The sequence below is a fragment of the Bos indicus x Bos taurus genome, chromosome 17 (genome assembly GCF_003369695.1).
Source record: "Bos indicus x Bos taurus breed Angus x Brahman F1 hybrid chromosome 17, Bos_hybrid_MaternalHap_v2.0, whole genome shotgun sequence".
In the NCBI taxonomy this organism is placed as follows: Eukaryota; Metazoa; Chordata; class Mammalia; order Artiodactyla; family Bovidae; genus Bos; species Bos indicus x Bos taurus.
Genome location: NC_040092.1, coordinates 65,398,499 through 65,420,617, shown reverse-complemented (window position 1 = coordinate 65,420,617; position 22,119 = coordinate 65,398,499). Strand labels below are relative to the sequence as shown.

General features: G+C 34.5%; 1 protein-coding gene across 5 annotated transcripts in view; it reads left to right on the top strand.

Annotated features, from left to right (window-relative positions):
- LRBA (LPS responsive beige-like anchor protein) overlaps positions 1 to 22,119 on the top strand; it is a 756,962-nt gene that overhangs the window by 415,585 nt on the left and 319,258 nt on the right. For 4 of the 5 annotated variants that reach the window (XM_027513423.1, XM_027513425.1, XM_027513421.1 and 1 more), the window contains exons 38-40: positions 9,199 to 9,323; positions 17,139 to 17,285; positions 19,795 to 19,931. In XM_027513423.1, the coding sequence (XP_027369224.1) occupies positions 9,199 to 9,323; positions 17,139 to 17,285; positions 19,795 to 19,931 (409 nt within the window). The remainder of the gene's footprint in view (positions 1 to 9,198; positions 9,324 to 17,138; positions 17,286 to 19,794; positions 19,932 to 22,119) is intronic. The other variant, XM_027513426.1, reaches the window with a different exon arrangement.

Here is a 22,119-nt window from a genome sequence, read left to right as displayed (position 1 = left end):
CCTTGGTGGTCCAGTGGTTGGGAATTTGCTTTGCGATACAAGGAACACCAGTTTGATCTCTGGTCAGGGAAGATTCCACATGCCACGGGACTGCGAAGCACATACACTACAGCTGCTGAGCCCATGCGTCACAAGTACTGAAGCCCAGGTGGCCTGGAGCCCACGCTCCACAACAAGACAAGCACCACAATGAGAAACCTGTGCACCACACCTGGAGAAAGCCTGTGAACAGCGAAGAAGAGCCAGTCACTTATCTAAATAAATATTTATGAAGTAAATAATATTTAATTTAAATAATTAAATATTTAGTAATTTAAAATAATTTTAAATAAATATAGATATAATACAATAAATATTTACAAATATAATGAATAATTAAATTTATGTAACTTAAATATTAATAAATATTTTTAAAAAGAGATGTCCTTAAAAGATAAATTAGACTCAGTTTTTTAGTATCTTTTATATATAAAAGAAATGTTAAAGAAAAAAAATGCATTCTCATGGGCTCTCTGAAAAGTTCCAGTACTAACAATGATGCCTTTAACCAATTACTTATAATTTGACTTGTTTTAGATTGGCCCATGGAGAAGGCAATGGCACCCTACTCAAGTATTCTTGCCTGGAAAATCCCATGGACAGAGGAGCCTGGTAGGCTGCAGTCCATGGGGTCGCTAGGAGTCGGACACGACTGAACAACTTCACTTTCACTTTTCACTTTCATGCATTGGAGAAGGAAGTGGCAACCCACTCCAGTGTTCTTGCCTGGAGAATCCCAGGGACGGGGCAGCCTGGTGGGCTGCCTCTCTGGGGTCGTGCAGAGTCGGACACGACTGAAGCAACTTAGCAGCAGATTGGCCCAAACTTAAGACACTGTAGTCCAGAGCAAACCCTATATTGTCTAACCTATATAATGTGAAATCCTGTACTTATCCATCCTCAAGGAAGGGAGAATAGTGGGTATGGGATTTCTTTGGAGGGAAAGAAACATTTTAAAATTAGATTATTGTGATTGTTGCACAACTCTGTACACATTACAAAGCATTGAACTGTATACTGTAAACAAGTGAGCTTTATGGTATGTAAATTATATATTATAAAATTGTTTAAAACACACAGAAAGCAATCAAAAGCTTCCCTCCATTCTTTGTCTTTCTGGACATTTTTATCAGAATTAAATATTGCTGGCCATTCAGTGCTCTGAAGAATCTTTGCTTGTTTGTCTTTTTTGGCATCATTCTATTTTGCTTCTTCTATTATCTTATTGATTATGAGAATCAATTACTTCCTTTCCTGTTTCTTTCCTCTTTTATAATTTTTAAATATTGGAATTTCCTAGATTTCATTTTTTCCTGTCCTTTCAATATAGTTTTCACTGGATCTAGCGCAATACCTAGCCAATAGTAAACACTCAATAAATTTTTGTTAGACAAATATCTAAACCCATTGACTTCCAAGGCTAATCAGTCTCCCAATTTTATATGTCTAGTCCAGACTGCTTTTCCGAGTTCCCAGGTTATATTGCTTACTTATTAGACATGCCTACCTAGACTTCCCAGGTGGCGCTAGTGGTGAAGAATCTGTGTGCCAGTGAAGGAGATGCAAGAGTTGAGGCTTCAGTCTTTGCAGAAGATCTCCTGAAGGAGGGAATGACAACCCACTCCACTGTTCTTGCCTACAAAATTCCATGGACAAAGGAGACTGGCAGGCTACAGTCTCTGGGGCTGGAAAGAGTAGGATATGACTGAGTGACTGTGCACACCTAGATATTATTAGGAATCTATGATACGGTTATTTCCACCAACCATGTCTACTTAAGCTGCTTCATTTCAGTTAAATAGCGTCTTTATCCCCTCCTCACAAACCTCAATTTTATTCTCATTATCTCCTTTTTTCTCACCTCCCACATTGAATGTCTCATCAAATCTTATTCCATTTCAAGTATGTCTCTGTATCATAGCCTCTACAGTCTGTCCCCACTGTCTTATTTTATATTTCTGCCATATAACATACAAGGTTGATCATAAATAATCCTTTATTTAAAAAGTTTAGTTATCTCTCTGTTGACTATAAGATGTAAAAAGTAACTATTTTAGTTAACCATACAGTGACTTTTGAAATCTTGATTCTAACCCTGTGTTTCCTGCCTTAGTTTTTGCCACTCTGAGGCTGCTTTGAAATGATCTTGCTTACCCAAACCCTCTTCGATAGAAATGCCTTTTATGTCAGCCTTTGTACATGATGTTTCTTCTGTTTGTAATGCCTTTTCTTTTTTGCCAAGCAGACTTCTATTTATCGTTTAAATTATTTTTAGAAAATCATCTTGTTCATTCTTTAATTATTAAGTGCTGGTTTTGTTTCAGTTACTATGCTTGGTCAGTGAATTACATAGACACAAACCCTTGTCCTCATGGAACTTACAAAATAGATCCTCACTGAAAGCTTAATGAAATCTTCAGTCCTCCCAGGCAGGGTTAATTAGTACTTTGATTGTACCTAAAATAGTATCCAAAAGAGTTTCTAGAGGAAATGTCTTGTGAAAAGCTCATTGGCTTTGAAGTCCATAGAATCTTATGATTTACTACTGATGGGTAAGACTGAGCTTTTCATCTTAAAAATGAAAAGAGCAGTGTTTAATCATGGATGGCTTGTAGTGAGGCTTGTTGATAATGCTTGTAAAAGAGTGTAATGTCTAGCGTTCAGTTCAGTCGCTCAGTCGTGTCCGACTCTTTGTGACCTGTCTAGCATACAGCAGCCTAGTGCAGTAATTGTTATCTCATTTAAAATTTATTGTCTATATTCGATAATTTTCTTACTCTGATTCTAATGTAAAAAATTCTGTGCTGAACCCAGCGTAGTTTATTTGTAGGTACCAAGATTTGGTGTATAGTTGGCACTCAACTGATTTTTGCTGAATTACTTTTTAAATAAGATTTTTGGGGAAAAGAGAACAGAGATGTGCAATTGGTGTGGCTACTGAGGTGAATTTTAAAGTTTCTGGTATCCGATGATATCATATATTTTAATTTGTTTTTCAATTCTCTGTTGTTAGAATCTTAACTGGTAGTACAATTAACATTAGATTTTGATTTCTCATAACCTATTCCTGGTAAAAATACTGAGTGAATAAATGGTTAACAGGCTAACAACAGCTAGGAAAACTTTGGTATTATTTTTTGAATAATTGACTCCGTTGCAAGATTGTATTTCTTTTGAAATGTCCAAATTTAATGAAAATGGGTCTCTAGTTGTCTCTGAAAGCAAACAGAAATACACTGAATAGCTCCATTGCTTAAGTTCATTACTACATAAAATGTAATTTTACCTAATTAACACGTATGATGCTCTAGTGGCTCAATGTAATAGAAATTCTCTGTGTAAGTCCTCGATAAAGAAAGGATTCCACTTCAAAAGGTGTCTCTACTGAAACTGAAGGATTTTTTCCTTTTTTTTTTTATTAAGATAGCATAGTGCATAGATCACTTGCGTTTGATTTATAGTTGGTATCTGGTAAACAGGTTTTAGTTAATATTCTGTCTATCTGCATGAAGGCACAGTAGATTTCAGCTTGTGAGATAAAGCATTCTTTTATATTGTACGATAACCTATATAGTACCTGCACATTATTTCAGCAAGATTTATGCAGAAAGTGAAACTCTTCTAGAACTTAAGTGCTTTTATCTTCTAACCGACAGTGCACTGAAAATGTTTATGTGCTTCTTTTTTAGAGGCTACCATTTAAGTTGTAGCTAATGTCTAGTGTTAATTTTTAATCTAAAACCGTAGAATTAGAAGCTAGCCAGATATAGGAGTCAGAAAAATAGGTAATATACAAATATAAGAGCAAACTATGAATACCAGAATTTTCTAGGATTTAGAACTTTTTTTCTGGCCATAATTTATTACTGACTTGTGGTAAGGTCGTCAAGATTTATCAGGCATTGTCACAAGAAAATAGGAAAGATGGAAAATTGAATATTTTTCTAATATAATTGAATTTGACAGTTATTCTTTTTAAGACTAGAATTCATTTATTGGTATAGATTCAAGTTACATAAAAATAACCCTACAACCAAAGGGATCACAAACATGCATATATTTGACTAATTTAAATAATGTGACAATGCATTTAGATTATATAATAACTAGAATAATTTTTATAAGAACTACCCCTCATTTCAGTAATTAACATTGTTTTACTGTAATAGAATGATAGTAGAACATAATATACCTTAATAGAACAATATGAATTTAATGACTTCAGTGAAATAAATGTCAGGGTTTCTCTTTTGTTCTTGATTATTTTATTCTGAATATTGAATTTTGCCTGTTTCTTTGACAGTCATGCCTATTTGTGGTCCGAACACCTTTTCCTGCATCAGGGAAATGCTAAATGTGTGACTGCTACTGATAGCATCTGAAGGGCTTATTCTGTTCCCTATTCTGAAGATTAGATTTAACTTGGGCAGAGAAAAAAGGAGCCTGAGCAAAGAAAGAAGTGGGGAGAAGATAAGATGTCCTCAGAGTACCCTGTCATTTCTCATAGGGTGCTTGCACACTGCAGCACAAAATGAACGTTGCACGACTCCAGGAGTGCCATTTGAACAAATTTGGTGAGAACAGTGCTCCTTCGCGCTGTGCCATTTAATAGAGCTCTGCTCTATCGCACATGATTTTTAAATTCTTACTGTTTTCTCATCTGTCTTTTCTCAAGGTCAGAGACAAAATATCATAATAATCTTTGTATCCCTAGCTCCTGGCTCAAGGTTGAGTTAGTCATTATTAGGCAGTGTTTTAGGAGTCTACTTCAGTATCCATCCATTCAACACTGTGAATTGGCCGATTGGATTGCCATACTTTCTCTGAGGAAAGCTAAAGTTTAGAGAGTCTTATAATTTACTTGTGGAAAACAATACATTTTTTTATAGGTAAACCATTCAACTGTTAGAGGAAGATTATGGATTATCCCTTAGTTACTGATTCTCTGTTTTAATATTTCTTCCTTTTCCAAGTGATTCTCTTTTGGCTCATCCTTATTCATTTTCTTTAGTAGATCAAATCACTGTCCACAGTGGGCCTGGGAGGGGAACAAATAGCCTATCTATTGCTGCTTGAGTTGTATTTCCTTCTAAGATTTATTTCATCAGTCTATCTGATTTTGTTCTTGTAGAATAGAAAGTACATATTCTGTATATAAAAATGGCATTGTGTTATATTACGTAGCTCATAGCAATATGTTAAAGTTCTATTTGTACAAATACATATATGTGGTTTTTAAAAGAGTAGAAAGGTAATTAGATGACTTTTGCAGAGTCAGACATGACTGATGCAACTGAGCATGCACGCATGCTTATACTTTGAAAAAGACAGGCCTATGTTATCATTTTAATCTTAGACTTTGAGATTAGGCCAAAGAAAGGGGGAGAAATAATTAGAAAGAAACATTAGAACATTTATTTTCACTGTCATTATTTACACACGTACAGCTTCTCAAATATAGTATATTCCTGTTGGTCCAAGGTGCTTGGAGCTTGTGTGCTAACAGGGGACCTGACTACCAGACCTTTTATAGAGAAGGCTTTATTTCTAGATCTTATAGAGCCTAGGGTTACATCCTGAATTTGAGTGCTTTTTTGAGGATCTTAGTTTTAATTATTTGTAAAAATGGATATAGATGAGGTTTGTGAATGTGACATCATGTAGTACTAATGTAATTTTTTTGATAGATACAGATATATAGAGGTATAGGTATATAGTGATCTAGATGTATATTTATAAGTTCTCAGAATAAGTGATTTCTCATCTTATCCATGCTTGTATTTGGTTAGCAGTCTGTTTCTGAATACATGAAGTCTTTTAAATTTTTCTGCCATACCATAGTGATAACTACAAAAATATATAACAACTTAGTTCATAAACTTATGAGAAAAGTGTTGGATCAGTTTCCCAAATATGTCAGTTTCTTATCCTTTTTCCCCAAGAAGGAGATTTTGGAGAGGGAGTGTCAGTATTTCCTAAGTAAGAGTGAAATCTTTATGTGAATAATCAAAAGATATTAAGTTGATGATTGAAACCTACACATTCCCCTTTCCAGTCATGTTCTAAACTGACAAATTGTGACTCATTTTCTCAGTGATAGAGCTTTATGCTGAGACTGTATGTTGTTGGAAGGAGCAGAGTTGGGACAAAACAGTGAATTTTTATGTCTCAGTTTCTTACTATGTAGATGACTTTAAACTTGCTAGTAATTACCCTTATCTGAAAGAAAAAATGAATATGACTTATTTTTTTCAAAGAACATATATTACTCTTAACAATCAGAAATTGGTTGATAAATGCTAATTTTTTCGAATGAGGCTAATAATGATTCCATTTTGAGTAAATTCGTTGGAGGTTTTTATTCTGCATTATCTGGAGAGACTTTAAAAAATGTACTGAAATTATTGGTCTCTCTAACTGACTTTTGTAATCCATTCTGGATCTGTGATCTGAAATGAGTGATTTTGCTTTTGTCTTCAGACTAAATTGTTGTAACAGGGGGTAGACTACTTGCATTGAGAAGATATTCTGAGATGTAGTTTTCAGGATAGTGGAAAGATTATCATGCTGAGGTATAGATTTCTTCATTTTATTTGAATATATCTAAAGTATTTTTAAATTTTTGATAGAATGGTTATGTTTGAAGACAGAAGTCCATAATTAGGGTAAATAAAACTTACCTTAAAATTTTTTCTACGATGTGCACAGCTTCTCCATTTCTAATACATCAGTGTTTCTGTTTCAGCCAAATGTCACCATTGTGACTATTATTTGTTACTGTTGAAGAGCTCAAAAATAAATATTATAGTTCTGTTTCCTCCTAGTTGTGGTTATTATTGTTACAGATATTTTCTTTGAGTTTCTTGAAAATTTGTGGATGATTTTATAATTCCTCTGCTTTTTCTACTGCTTAACAAAAATGATCACACACATGCTTTAATAGCCATCAGATTTGACTTCTCTCTCAAGTATTACGGAATCTATTGTTACCTAATTTAGTAACAATTTTGTAATAGCAGCTTAACACCTCTTATAATTTTAATTGTTATCAAGAAGAATGACATCGTTTAATTTGACTCAAAATTCAGAAGGATGGATGAATGACAAATTAATAATTTACCACCTTTGCATAATACTGAAGCACAGAATATTAGAAGGATTGATGGCAGAAAAGGTTAACAAATTTTAGCAGCTTTCATTAGCTTTACACCGTCATATGTTTGTGGTGCTGACTGAAATAGGCTTTGTAGGAGATCTCAGTCTAGGGAACTAATTACTTGTGCCGATTGCTGCTCTGATGAATAGACCCTCATTGTATCATTCCCCTGAAGACGAGGAGCAGCCTGTGATTCACGACTGCATCCTGGCTGATATTTGATAATAATTTTAACAGATAAATGTAGGTGGGCAGAATGATGAAGTACCTATCCAAGCTCCATGACTATCAAAGCCATACACATAGCCATCTGTGTACCGCCTTTCCCCCACTATCCTAAGGAGAATTTTATTAATTGAGTTCAAACAACTGTTTTTATGTATTCTATAGGTATTTCTTAATTAACTTTAAATGCTATCATAATAATAGTTTTCATTTGAAGGGTAGACAGCAAAATAACAGAAGAACGAAAGAGGTTTTTAATTTTTTTCTCTTTGAGGACAACAGTTCTTACACATTTTTATATTTCACTTAGATTACTTTATATTTCCTCCTCTTTAGGCATGAACAAAATCGACAAAGGAAATCTTTGCTGTTTCCTTGTCTACCCAGCATTCTCATGAAGAGCATAGGATTCCTATTGTTTTTTTATGAATGCTTTCATTAATCTAAGCTAATTTTTAATTGGTGAAGTACTTACTTACAAATCTATTTTGAACTTTTAAAGGTAGCTTCTTTAACCATCAAAATATGGATAACTTTTACGTAGGTATTTTGGGACTGTCAGTTGGTCAAGGCTACTAATTTGTCAAAGGTGACAGGTACAATTTTATTAGCTCATGAAATACAAGTGAGGTTTTATTTTGCATTAGTCATTTTTTTTGCAGAAGCTTTGATTATGAATTTTAAAATTTCATTATTGAAACTTACAGGTTTTCATGTTGTATATCTCTAGTGTAAATATATCCTGCAGAGATTTTTTTTTAACTGTAACTGAAAAAACTTCATATTAGTGTTTTCCTTAGAAAACATTTTTCAGCATGCTAGATCATGATTAGTTAATAGAAAAGAAAGTTGACATTCATATATTGCCATGTAAAAAGATCTACATAATTGGGGAAAATAGAGTGGAACTTGAATTGAGTGAACCCTTTAAAAAATACATTTCTAAAAGTATGCTTTTGATACAGCAATTATTGCACATCATATACCATGTAGTTTTTAATTAAATATAAAAACAGACTACATAAAACAGAAATCCAATCTGATTTGCTTGAAAATAGATTGCTATTTCACTCTATAGGAATGGTTTATTTAAAAACAGTAAGTGGAAAAGAAATGCATTTTCTTGTGTTGTTCTAAGCCTCAGGGGCTAAATGTAATGAATATTTTAAGAGATTATTTTAATTAAATTCCTGCACATCTAAACAGAGTAATATTTTATTATCACATACATAACCATGTAACTGAGATATTCATTAAAGTTAACACTTTCTGGACCAAGAATTCATGGTATGATTTACTGACCTTGTGCAAAAAGGCACAAATTAGGAAGAAAATGAAGGGGGACAGACTTTGATTAATATAGGTAATGCTATCCCGTATTTATAATAGCCCTTTCCCTATTCTGGTTTATAAATGCAGCCACAGAGAAAGGTGCCCTGCTGAGGCTGAAATGAGGCTGAAATCAGAGCACATGCCACTGGAGTGTGGGGAAACTGATCACACTGTCAGCAATTCATTTCAAAATGATGTATTTAGTGCTCATTTCACCTTCCAAGAAAAAGGAAAAGGAGTTCCTTAGACTGGAAGGTGATATTGTTATTTTCAAGGACATACCTAAGTTAAAGATTGCAGAAAGGGGAGTGTGAGGTGGAGGGAGAATTAAGAGGAATGGGAGGGAAAAAAAGGCAGAGCAAACAAGGAGAGCTTTATGCAGAAATTCAGTGCTACCACGCTGTTTGATAATTGCTAACATATGTGGCTTCTCTGTTTCATTGTAGTCGTCCTCGTGAGTTCTGGCGCCTCGACTACTGGGAAGATGACTTGCGGCGCCGGCGACGATTTGTGCGTAACCCTCTAGGATCGACACATCCTGAAGCGACACTAAAAACAGCCGTGGAACATGGTCAGTGTGTAAACCACTCCTTGCCAGTAGCGAGCAGCAGGTACAGTACTTGGTAATGAAGAGCATAACTTCATTATTACAAGGTACTGTAAAATGCTCCAGTGCCACATTCCCCAGCTACTCACCCCGGAATCAGAAGTCAAATTCTTATAGTTAGTGTAGGGTCCTATTAAATTATGGTGTCAAGTGGATTTATTTATTATGTTACACATGCAAAACTTACTTAACATAGACCCTTTGTTTCAGAGTAGGAGGATAAAATATTTCTCCTTTTAAGTGACATACTCAGCTTTGAGTGAATTAATCCAGGACGTCTGTCTTAAATCCATGAATATCAGAAAGACAGCATTTACAAACCAAATAGGTTTCCAGGTCTTGTCGGATGTGTATGGTTTTCCCTCAATCATGGTATTTTAGCATGAGATTATGAAGTGGGAGAGATAGTAATAAACGTCCAAGTGCCTCGATACTTTCTGAGCCTTGATTTGTAGATGGTTGTGATAGATGGCTCCTGGAAAAAGAAGAGACATTATTTTCATATGTTCCTGTTCTGCATCATCTTGTTATCAGAACTTAACAATTTTTCCTTTTTTGATATAATGCATAGCACTGTGATTCAGTTGAGGTAGAAGCCTCACAAGCAAATTGGGAAAACTGAAAATGTCCTTTGGACTTGATAATATATCGTCTTTGATCATAGGGTTTCTACATAGGTTTTGTAATTTTTGAAAGCCAATTAAGTTTTGTTGGTTAAGGGGGGAAATGTACCCACTCATATTAAATTGTTTTTGATTTTATAAAATAAAAATTGGTTAGTTTTTAGTAAGATGAAAAATAGTTCTAATTTCCCTTCTTCGGGGTATTAGTTTAACATGCAGCAGCTTATGGTTAAATGATAATATGTAATGTCCAAAATAAATGTTAAATTACATTCAAGAAGGATATTAAGAATTTAGATTAAAAGTCTGTGATCTTAGGTTTGGCCTCAGTCAGGCAGCTTAACCTCTTGCACTCAGCCTTAAAGAGCCATTTCTGGAAGAAAATGTCCACAATATGTCATCAGATACAACACCAAATGTGACATCAGTCCTTTAAAATAAATGATCATACAGAGAATAGTCAATAACAAAGTGATCTTAAAGCAATAATAGTCACAGGGCCCTACATCTTCAGCTACAGGAGGTGGAGAAGGAGAAATAAGATGTAGAATTAATTAGGCCACTTTTGGTTTTAAGGTTCAAGTGCTTTTTATGTAGTGCTATGAATTTCAAGAGTTTTATATATATATTTTTTCTTCTTTCATTTTGTTTTTGGCCTTTTTTTTTTGTTTTAGTTAATAACTCTTACACTGAGAAAAAATTAGCCTTTTGCAGTTTTATTCTTCTCTCAAAAAGATGTTGCCATGTGCACTTAAAATTTAATAAGTATCTTTCTTATTAATTTTCATTTAGCATTCAGTTGTGAGTTCTGAAGTCTATGAATGACAGTAAAAATATTTTTATGAAAAATGTTCCTTTTCTATCTGGAGGGGGGGGCCCTGTTTTCTAAAATTGCATATAGGCAAACTGTTAGTACTTTATCATGAAAGAAATAACACTAACTGAATTTAAAATCTGTTGTACAGAGCTTATTAAAGTCAATTGATCAAAAATAGTACTTTGAACCACTTTGGGGAGCCATAGGATATTTTATAATGAGTAAATTTTAACTTTGTGGTTGAATTTTAACTTTTCAAATAACATTATGTCAACTTTTTTAATGCTGAGTCATATGTTTTTTAAAAGATGTTTGTTAGCAATGCTTACTGTCATTTAAGACTTATAATCCTATTTAGAAGTAGATTTCACTCCAGTTAGTCTAAATAGTAATTGAAAGGTTAACATAATGTTATCTGTGTTTTATTATGCATTTTTAAATTAAGAGAGAAGTAAAGTTTAGCATTTTATGTAATTCCATTCTATTTGGTAATACTTTATACTAGTTTCATAATAATTGATACTTAAAGGACTGAAAGATTAAAAATATATATTTAAATCTGAAATATAGTTTTAAAAACTAACAGACTGTGTATTATGTAGTAGATGCTTCCAGTTAAGAAGATGTTATATTTTATATAACTTTTTAAAAAAAAGGTAAAAGCTCTAGCTAATCAAATATTATTTATTATAAAATTTTAAATAATAATGATTAGTCAGTTTTGGAACTCAGCACGTAGATTGTAGTTTAGTATTGTTTGATGTCTGTGCGATTTATGCCACTGTATTAGGTAAGCAAAGAGCTTAATTTTTTGATGTTTTATTAATTGGAGTATCTTTTAGTTCACATTCAGTTTTAGTTTTGTATTAATTATAAAGCTCTTTGTTTTTTTAATCCTAACTTAATTACAGTAAGGAAGCTAATAAAAATAAGTATTGATATATTAAGAATCACGTATGCAAAACAACATAGTTAATGTGATCAAAATGCAGTTGAAACCATAGAATTTATTGTGGATGAACACTGTGCTTCAATGTTGAAGTCAAAGAATTAAATAGATTTTCCTGAAGATAGTATGTCACTTTCATGCTCTTTTATGACTTCTCACTTTTATTTGTAATTTAACTAAGGAGATAGGACATTTTGGAAATGCACAATCTTAAAACATCACAAACTATAGTACTGTTATTAAAAGAAGATATCTAAATAGAAATACTGTTGGCGATTAGTTATGTATTTTAGTGGTAGGAGCCATCTTTTTTATAGATTGATTTGATTTGAAGGAAAGCCTCTGGTGTAAGGGTGGCAGAGTAAATACCTGAAGAGTGATGCTCTCTGTTCAGGCGATCAATACCAGCCCCATGACTCTACTTCTGGCTACCTTCTAGTTAAAAACAAATTTTTTAATTCTGACAATTTAATTGCCCTTCCCAAGTTCACATTAACTTGCTTGGGGAAAAGGGCTTTAGGTAATTTTTCACAGAGAGACCCTCCAAAGTGGTTATTTATAAAAGTCATTTTGTAATGGGAGATTTCTTTAACTTTGTAGAAACTGAGTCATATTTTAAAATTAAAATTAATACTTCCTCTTATGATGAAATATTCTTTATAAAAACTAGCAGCAGGAAGCAGAGGTGGGTATTTGATTTTTTGAGGGCATTTTCTCCAATTTTGTAGTTTTAAAATATATCAGAAATCATTTGTAATGATTTGTAGCTTTCTCCTAATGCACAGAGTCCAGTCTGTCAGTTATTTATCATCAGAGCATTTTAGATCTGAAAAGAACTTAAAGCTAAAGTCTAGTCTGACTTTATTCTTTACAGATAAGGAAACTGAGGAAACAAAAGTCCAACATACTTCTTAGTAGATATAGAGCTAAATCCCAGGTTAACTGATGGCTCATCAGATTTTCTTATCACTCTGCTGTACTGTCTTTTAAAATTCATTGTTAAATATAATGGAAATTTTATATTCAAAGACATGTAAAAAATGTTTTAAATGGTGGAAAGCTTGGTTTTAATTCAAATACTAAAACAGTTTAGCACTAGAATCTGATTGCATTTAAGACATGTTTATTTTGTAGAGAATTTGCATACTAATAGAAGTACATGAGTATTTTACATAGTTTTACAAGTGTCTTGTAGTCACATTTACTGATACAAGCAACTCATCTGATTTTCTAGGGATGACAGACCATGTAAAGACTGTAAATCATGTCATTCTCTCATATCTTCAAATAATGCCAGATATTATTGCTTCTTTTTTTAGGATAAACATACATTAGATTCTCTGTCTAAAGCTTTTGAGAAACCCATGTTGGACTTGGCTTTTTCTGCTAATTACACTTTGTCGTTTAACTAACTTTTCTAGAATAAATTTTATTGACTTTGGAAATTGCATAAACTATAAAGGAGAATTAGTTTAGGACAGTAGTTGAATATAAGATATTCTTCATGTGTCCTGTTCAGAATCAACAGTTATGGTATCCACTGCACATCACACTAAGTGGATACTCATATATATTTTATGTATAATTAAGGTCACTTTGTTATACCAGTCATTATCTTTCTTTTTTATTTAACAAAGTGGCTAATTCTTAATGTATAAATCTTTTATCGTAATATGGACTATTGATAATTCCAGTTCACTAGAACAGTCACTGGACTTTTAAAAAGAGATTATATATCATGGGTAGAACAGTATTCTATATTCTTTTCCTGTTTTAATTTTACATGGCTTGTCTGTGTTACCTAGATAAATCAACTCATGCCCAGAGGTACCTCTGAAGAACTTGAACTTTACATTTTGAGGACCAGCTTTTCTCTGAGCCTGCTCATTGCTTGTAGCCCCAGTGAATCACATGTTTCAAATAAAACATTTTTTACAGATTTCTGCAGTTTTATGTAGCAGTTGCAACTTAGTTATCAAGTTAGGATAAATATTAAATCAGAATAAGATATGAGATTAGTGAAGGCAGTTTGTTGATAGTGAAATGAAAAATTTAAACAGTTGTCATGTTTTTTAGTAATTTTATTAACTAGAAAAGATGTGAATCAAGCTTTAAAATTGAACCAAAAGTATATTTTGACTTCATCCAATTAAACTTTTATACAAGTGTAGGATACACTCACAGAAGATATTAAAATAATTGATTCTTGTTTTAATGGTTGATTGAGTATAAGACAAATGAAAGTTAAAAACATACTTTTCCCAGCACATATAAACATGATAATTATCTTTTATTTATGCTTGGGACAGTTTTGTTCTAATATTGAGGGGGGGAAAAAGTTCTTTAGTAGAAAGCTATTAGACCACTGAGAATTGAACACCAGCGCATGTGGTGTGTATTAGAGTACTGTTGGTAATTTTACTGCTGCTAACTTAAAATCCTCAAGGGGGAGTTAATTACAGGAAAACCATTCTAAATATCAGTAAGCTGCATATTTTCCGTGACAAGAGCTTTTTCAGTTGAGGTTGAACAATCCCAGAATCTGAGCTTGTAAAAATAAGTAAATAAATAAATTAAAGTGGTGTTTGTATGTGTACAGTAGAACTATAGTGTTTTAAATTTTTTCTATCAAATTTTGTTTAATTCAGAAGTTATTGTGTCTTATTTGTTGTCAGCATGATGAGAAACATATTTAAAATTTTAAAATTTCAGTTGGAAGGGATAAAAGGTTATAGTTAGTAGTCATTTAAATGAATGTAATTTATTTACTGAGCTATTTTAAACCATTGCATATGGCCACTGATGAGTCTTACAGTCATTTCATTTTTTGCAAATGTTTTCAGATTAAATTTTTTTTTTCCTTCTTTCAAATAAGGTTGGTATACTTCAGAACATGTATGGCAGTAATCAGAGAAAGTAATGAGTGAGCTGTTGAATTTCGTTGTTTCGGATTTGTTGGGCCTATGTTCATCAGATTTAGGTTTGGAAATGAATATGTCTTTATTCTGTACTTATTTCTTATGATTGTGACTTAATCTTTTAAAATGCATTATGGGAAACATTAGATTTAGTGAATCAACCAGTAAATTATGTATACATTCATATTTGCACATTGATTATTTTCATTTTCTCTGGCATAGTGGTTAGAAGCCCAGATTCTGGTGCCACAGGGACTAGATTTGATTCCTGACTCTACTTCTCATTAACTGTGTTGCCTTGAGGAAGTTATAAAACCTCTCTGAGTGTGTTTGCTCACGTGAAAAGGAGAATTTAGCAGAAGGCATATGAGAAGTAAATGAGTTAAATGTTTAAAGTGCTTTTGAATACTCTTCGGCATATGATAAGTGTACTTAATTTTAGCATTATTATTATTATTTCTGTTTTGAAGGAATTATGCATCCAGGAAGTGAGAATGTAGCATACTGAGTTTGTGCTAAAATTCTTGACTGGCTACTGTTAATTTATTATAATTTACTTCATTAACAAAGTACAGATGATGATGATTTTTCTTGTGTTTCTCTGTGACTATTTTTAGTAAAATTGTTAGTAAGTTGAAAAAGATCATGTTAGCAATGTTTGTGATTTCAAGGTATGGAAATATAAATGCCGCAAATATAAACAATGATGTAAAAACTTATATTCCTATTTTCCAAAAAAATAGTGGTTTTTTTGGTATGTTTCTTTATCGTATTTAAGAAAATAGAGCCATTTTAATATATACTTCTAAGTTCTTTTCAATTATTGAGACCTCCATATATTTTTAACCATACTATGCTATATGTGGGTGTGAGAGAAAATAAGATTTTATTTATCCATAGGGGATAATCAATACTAAACAGAGAAAGCTTCTTCCCATGACTTTCTTATTTAATAGAAAGCTCCTGTGTTCATTTAAATAATGTCATAAATATTATATGTAAATATTATACATGGTGAACTCACAATAAATATGATAAAAATAAACTTTTACCCTTTAACATTATCCATAACCATACCTATTAAATTCAAAGAAGCCTTTGTCTCATTAACCAGTTAGGACACATGCAGTTTAACTATTTAGAATAAATTCTATAGATAAACATTTCTTCAGACTGAGTGCTTTATCCTGTATCTGGGTTTGGAGCCTCGTGTCTCGGCAGGTATTGCAGTGGAGCAAAAAGCCTCTCCATCTGATTGCTGTCAGTAGCTGCTGCCTGGTGGAGCAGGTGCTTTTACCTCTCAGGTCTCCTGGGTGGAAACCGGGAATGTCAGTCACATAGTGAGGATTCTGAACTTTCCCTTATGTGACACTATGAGCTTTAAAATATCCCAGTCCGGAAGTTAGTATCTGTTTTTGTGTGTTTCTTAAGGAGAAGGCTGCTCAAAGTGAGGGGAGTCATCTTGGAGGGTTACAGGGTTTTGAGCTTCTGCGCGGACTCTTTCCAGCTGCCCTCCCACTCGTCTCCCTGGGTCCGCCGCTGGCTATGGGTGCTCTGCAGAGCTCTCTCGGTGCTGTTCCCTTTCCTTCCTTCCTTCCTTAGGCTGCCTCGGCACTGTGATTCTGGCGGTTCTGGCGCGGCTGCTCTGCACAGGCTGCTCCAGTTTGGGCGGTGTGAGGCTCCTTGCCCAGATGCCTCTCATCGCGGGCTTTCTGTTATGTTTGCCCCTGGGGCGTCTTAGCCCTTTAGTTTAAACACATGGAGGAGGTAGTGTTTGAGCCTCCACTTCGTTTCCACACTGCCTTGCTCTTGGATATTTGTGTAAGGGCTGCAGCAGGGGTGTGGCAGGGGTGAAATGTATGGAAGGTCGGTGTGAAGGAAAAAGGGCGGATGGAGGGAGAGGAAGAGCCTGCAGTTTCTGGGAGCTGCTATGGCTTTATTAGCATCAGCCACGGCCTCAGAAGCTGGCCTGGATCCTCATTGGCTGCGAATAGCTCTCGGCCCTAAACCCTTCTTATTTCTGGATTCTCCTTCACAGCCACTCCCCCACCATTGCAGAATGTTTGTGGGTATAATATTTTTCACAGGAATAAATCAGTCCTCCTTTTTTTTCAGTGTTAAGCTGGTATTGTTTCCAAAACTAGGTTCTGATTTTTTTCTACTAACACAAAAAAAGTGCTGTTATTGAACCCTCTTCTGCCTTAAATATAAGTAAACAAATGGTTCAGTGAGCAGTGCCAGGGTCAGATTTAATGGGATTAGGGTGCTTGTTCAAGGTAACGTTAGACTAGGTTTGGGGAATCACGGTTGTCAGAAGGAACGTGTGGGCCATGCCCATCATTTTCCCCACCCTGGATGATGCTGGGTAAAAGGAGTGACCATCTTGGCCACCTCTCCTTACCTCAGTTCCCTGCCCCTCTGCCAGGACTCTTCCCAGAGTTGATGGACAGCTTTGTTTCCTTTTCATTTCAGCTGCAGATGAAGATATTCTTGCTAAAGGAAAACAGTCCATCAAGAGTCAGGCTTTAGGAAATCAGAACTCGGAAAACGAGACCCTCCTGGAAGGCGACGATGATACTCTATCATCCATGGATGAGAAAGATTTAGAGAATCTCACCGGTAAATTCAGTGGTTGTGCACATACTTCAGCTAGCTCTGGTCCAAGAAGCATTTAATTACTTACTTTTCCAGCTGTGACTGCTAGGACTACCAGCTTTGCACCCACAGTTACATTAAATGAAGACTGTTTTTGTTCTTCTAAACATTTTCCCCCTCATCTTCAATACTGTATCCCCGTCACTCTATTCTGTTCATTCTCTTTACCCTACTCATCTTTTTCTTTGATGAATAATCTTTACTGAGAAAGAATAAAAGTGTAAAGCAGCAACAACAAAATTGCATCACCCATCTAATGGGAGTTAACCTAATCTCTACAGAATGAGAGCTATAAGTAAAATTATGGCAATTGCTTTGTAAATAAAGCTTGGAGGCAGATGAGCTATTTGCTTTGATATACAGATCTTAAGAAACATGCTGCATATACATTTAACTCTCTCAAAAAAAATGCATTTCAAGAATGCTGTGGCTTTTCACAGGATTCACATATTTTACCTGATGTAGGAATTTTTGATTTGCGCTCTGCAGATTTTCAGTTTTACTTCCCTTAAGGGAAAAATTCTCTTGTTTAGCTTGAAATTTTAGTCATTCATTAAATGGCTTTTTTTTTTTTTAGTGCCCGAGACTATGTCCCTCAAGGAGGAAAATCTGAAAGATTCTAGAACTTCTATGGATGAAAGTTATATACCCTTCTATTTTGATAACTTTACATTAAAAGGAATGAAAAAAATCTTTCATTTAGTGACATATCTGCAACCATGCAATGAATGATAATGAAAAGCAAAAATATGATGGTATCTTCCCTGATGGCCATAAATCTCTTTGTAAAGTGAAATAAAATTAATTGGAGCATACTGTTAAGGGGTTTGGGGTGGGGGTAGAAAGGAAGGTGTGCACTGCTATTCTCTAGTCTCTTCCTTTGCATCCATTTACCCATTTCCTCCTCCTTTATTTTGCCTCTATTCTTGCTACTAGTAATACATTCATACAGTAATAGAGGTGAAAGGGGAGTTTAATTATATAATCTTGACAATGGCAATAGGATTAAGAAGTAATCCACACTAATAAAGTGGTGTGGGTTAGAAATGAAGTGGAAATTGTCAGGGGTCTTCTGTAGGACCTAGGCTGCCCCAGCTCCTGCAGCTGTCTGCTTACCCTGTAATTGAATGTCTGAGAATGATTGAAAAAATGTTATTTCTTCTCAGGATTACATGCTAATGTACGGAGGGCAAAGGAGACAGCAAAAGAACACATAGCTGCTTATTTCATCCATTTATGGGGATGAGCTTTGGGAAATCATGGCTGTTCTGCAGTTATCTGCTGCCCATCTGCAAACACAATGTATTTGTACATTGGGAATAGAGGGCAAAACCTGCTCTGATCTCCGCAGAGCATCCCTCCTATTGTCCTGCTGGCACACATTAAGATTGATGTGAGATTAAGGACCAACACCCTTCAACAATCGATGGAAATGCCAATTCATCTGAATTTTGAAACACTTATTCACCCATTGATTACCTGAATAGGTGTACCTTGTTTGTAGGCACTGTATTAATTCAAGACTATAAATGCCAGTCTTGTCTTGCTTTTTTCTTCACCTATAGGATTTTTCCAATGAGGAATTTACATGGAATTTCAAAACCTTGCTACATCTATCGCTACATAAGTATATAGATGTATAATCGTTATTTTTAGTCCTTATTTTAGGTTTGGCTCTAATATACTTTATGCTCTTCTATCTGTACTGAATCCATTGTTTTCAGTAGCAGGCTGATTTGTCTCTTTGATAAGCCCTGTGGAGATTTGATTATTCCAATAAAAATTCATTCACTTGGAAACCCACCCTCCAGCTGTTTACTCCCAGAGTCCCCGAACTACACTAATATTAGATTTGGACACATTGAACAATATTTAACAATGGAAGGGCAGGCTTAGAAAAGAAGTATTTTTCCCAGTTTTTTATGGGGTAAAGTTGTTATGGAAGAGGTTTTGTGTCAACCTGGCACACAATCTTTATCAGATAATATGGTTTAACATTTCTCACTTCACTGATAAGCTGGTGATCTTTTTATAATCATGCCTCAGCCAAACACTAAGCTAACCTCTGGCCTTGGGAACCTATGGAGTCTTCCTTGCTCCTGGTTGTTGCTCCATGTTGTTTGATAGCCCGAGGCTTGTTTTCTAAATGGAATGTGGATGGACTTACTTAGGCAGAGTCACCTTCTAACCAGGAGATTAGACCAACGCTTGGCAGACTCCTTGTAAAATAATTGCTTTGTAGTTTACTGTTATGATTAACCGCCTTTTATATATAGATTTCTTAATATGAGAACCCTAACTTTGCATTTTCAGCGGGAGGTTTGGGGTGGACAGAATTTGTAAGTGTAAAAGGGGTTGGCAGGCAGTTTGCTAGAGGAGAAAATTTAAAAATTATATGAAATTTCTGCCTGAATCCACTTGATTTTTTTAAAAATGTCACTCCAACTTGTCCGGCTTGTCTTTCCTTTGGCAGGTCCTGTTAGCCTGAGCACACCAGCTCAGCTTGTGGCCCCCTCTGTTGTCGTAAAGGGCACTCTTTCTGTCACCTCCTCCGAACTCTATTTTGAGGTGGATGAAGAAGACCCTAACTTCAAGAAAATCGACCCCAAGGTGAGAAGATGAGGAGTGGGTTTCCTTTTTATGGAATTTTTGTTTTTCTTATGATGGTATGGTGGACTGCTGTTGAGTAAGACTGGCGTTAGTAAAATCTGAGAGAAATAGTTTGAATTTCTTGATGAATTGCTTCTGCCTGTATGCACGGCAACTATCTCTTTTAGCTTATGATTCCCTTACCAGCTAGTTACATTATTGAAGTTCATTTAGATTCAGAAACAATTTCCATTTAATTGCATTTATCATTAGCTCATTCTGGGGTGGGGGAAGAACCTCAGGGAATATCGTCTATAAAATATGTTTTGCCTCAAAGGGTCCAGGGTGAATTAAGCTACACAATTCAGTGAGATTCAGAGTGAAATTATTTTGTTTAGCCTTTATATTTTCTGGATATAATACCAATATATCACTCTCCTTGCTTTGTCCACATGACTTACTACTCTGTCGTGCACGCAAGCATGGCTTGTGTGCGCGAGATACCTCTGTTTCCCATTACCTGTAGTTGATTTTACAAGGCGCTGCATAATTTCCTATTCTTAAATGAAAATGTAATTTCCCCTTTAAAATGTATTTCTGATTACTTTTCAGACCTTGGCAACTTTATTTTACTAAGAGACATTTGTAGCACAGCCGTAAAGCCAAAATTAGGTTTATTTCATGAAAGTTGAATGGTAGAATTTGTTCTGAGTCTCTTAAAATGAGCAAAGTAAGTAACCTGTAGAAAGAGAAGAGGCTTTTAAAACTGGAATCCTTTCTTTTACAGGCTGTTAGTGTGTGTTATGTGTGGTATATGTCCACACACACACATGTGTATGTTTTTCTTGAGTTTATTGGTAGGGAATTCTTTGAACTTGTAAACATCTGAATTATTAAAATTTAGTGACTTAGAGGAATTTCAAAGTCATTCTTAATGAAAATGTTATAATTTTTTAAAACTTCACAAATCGCCTCTTGTCTTACGCATGTTTATGCCTTTGGGTTCACCATTGCTGCTTTTATTAAGATGGGACTTGGTAGGCTGTACGAAAGGGAGTCTGTGCTGGAACTGATTGTTTTGAGTTTGAGAATGCAGCTAATCCAATGTAGAGAAAACTTTAATTCTGAAATTATGTCAGCTAGAAGAAATTTCTACTTTGTTATATGGCTGAAATGTCTGAAAACCTGTTTCAGTTTTTAGGAAAGGAAAGTAACCAAAATTACCCAAACTCTCTAATTTATAGTAATTTGTGAGTGTGAAAGGCCAAAATTTAATTCAAAATATTATGTTTTGGGACATACATGGCGTAAAGTCTAAAATGTGATTTATTTTAAAAGTATCTAATGAGTTGTCCTTATTGTTAAAACCTCTGCCAGTCTTTATGGTTAGGCTCTTTGAAGTTATTGACTCCTTTTGGGGGAAGTTATAACTTCTATTTCTGTCTGATCTTTTTCTGTGCAGCATCATTAAATTGTTTTTTCCCCTGCTGCTTGTATAACATAGGATCTTTGAGCCTAATCACAGACCTTGTACTGCTGCATCCTGCCAAATGTACAGAAATCAAAACTGTAGCTACTTTATATTAGTAAAATGTTTCAGCCCATTATTTGAAAAATTTTTGATTTTTATAGATGTTAGTGCTTTTTCAAATTGAGGGACTGGAGTTTTTTCTTGTTGGTGATACCTGCATTACATTAAATAAGGATGGAAAAAAGATACTGAATTTGGGGGAATTTTTGTTTCTTAAAACTTTTTTCCTGGGACATTTGGGAGGAGACATGTCTAATGCTTTATATACTTTCGTGAGTAAAAAAATGGTCATTTTAAAATGTCATTTTTATCTTTTCAACTAAACACCGTGCCCTTACGTCATTTCTTTGTAAATGTAAGTACCTTCTGCTTGCTTTGAAATTGTTCTTAAAAATCAGAACATCTTCCCTAGAGAGTAAATTCATCTGTGTTATCTAAAAAACTGGTATATATGCCTGACCTAGTTATTGTTACAGTGTTTATTCTGTGTCTGCAGGAAGAGAGACCTGAGAAAGGTCTAGTATAGGTTGAAAGAGTGGAGATGATTTCAGAACTGATAAAATTGAAGTTTATATTTCTAACTCACAACTGTGTTTTGCTATGGAATTTTTACTTGGGAATCTTAAAAACTGAAGCCTGCTTTACCAAGTGAACTAGGCACTAGAGCTCTGAGGAGCT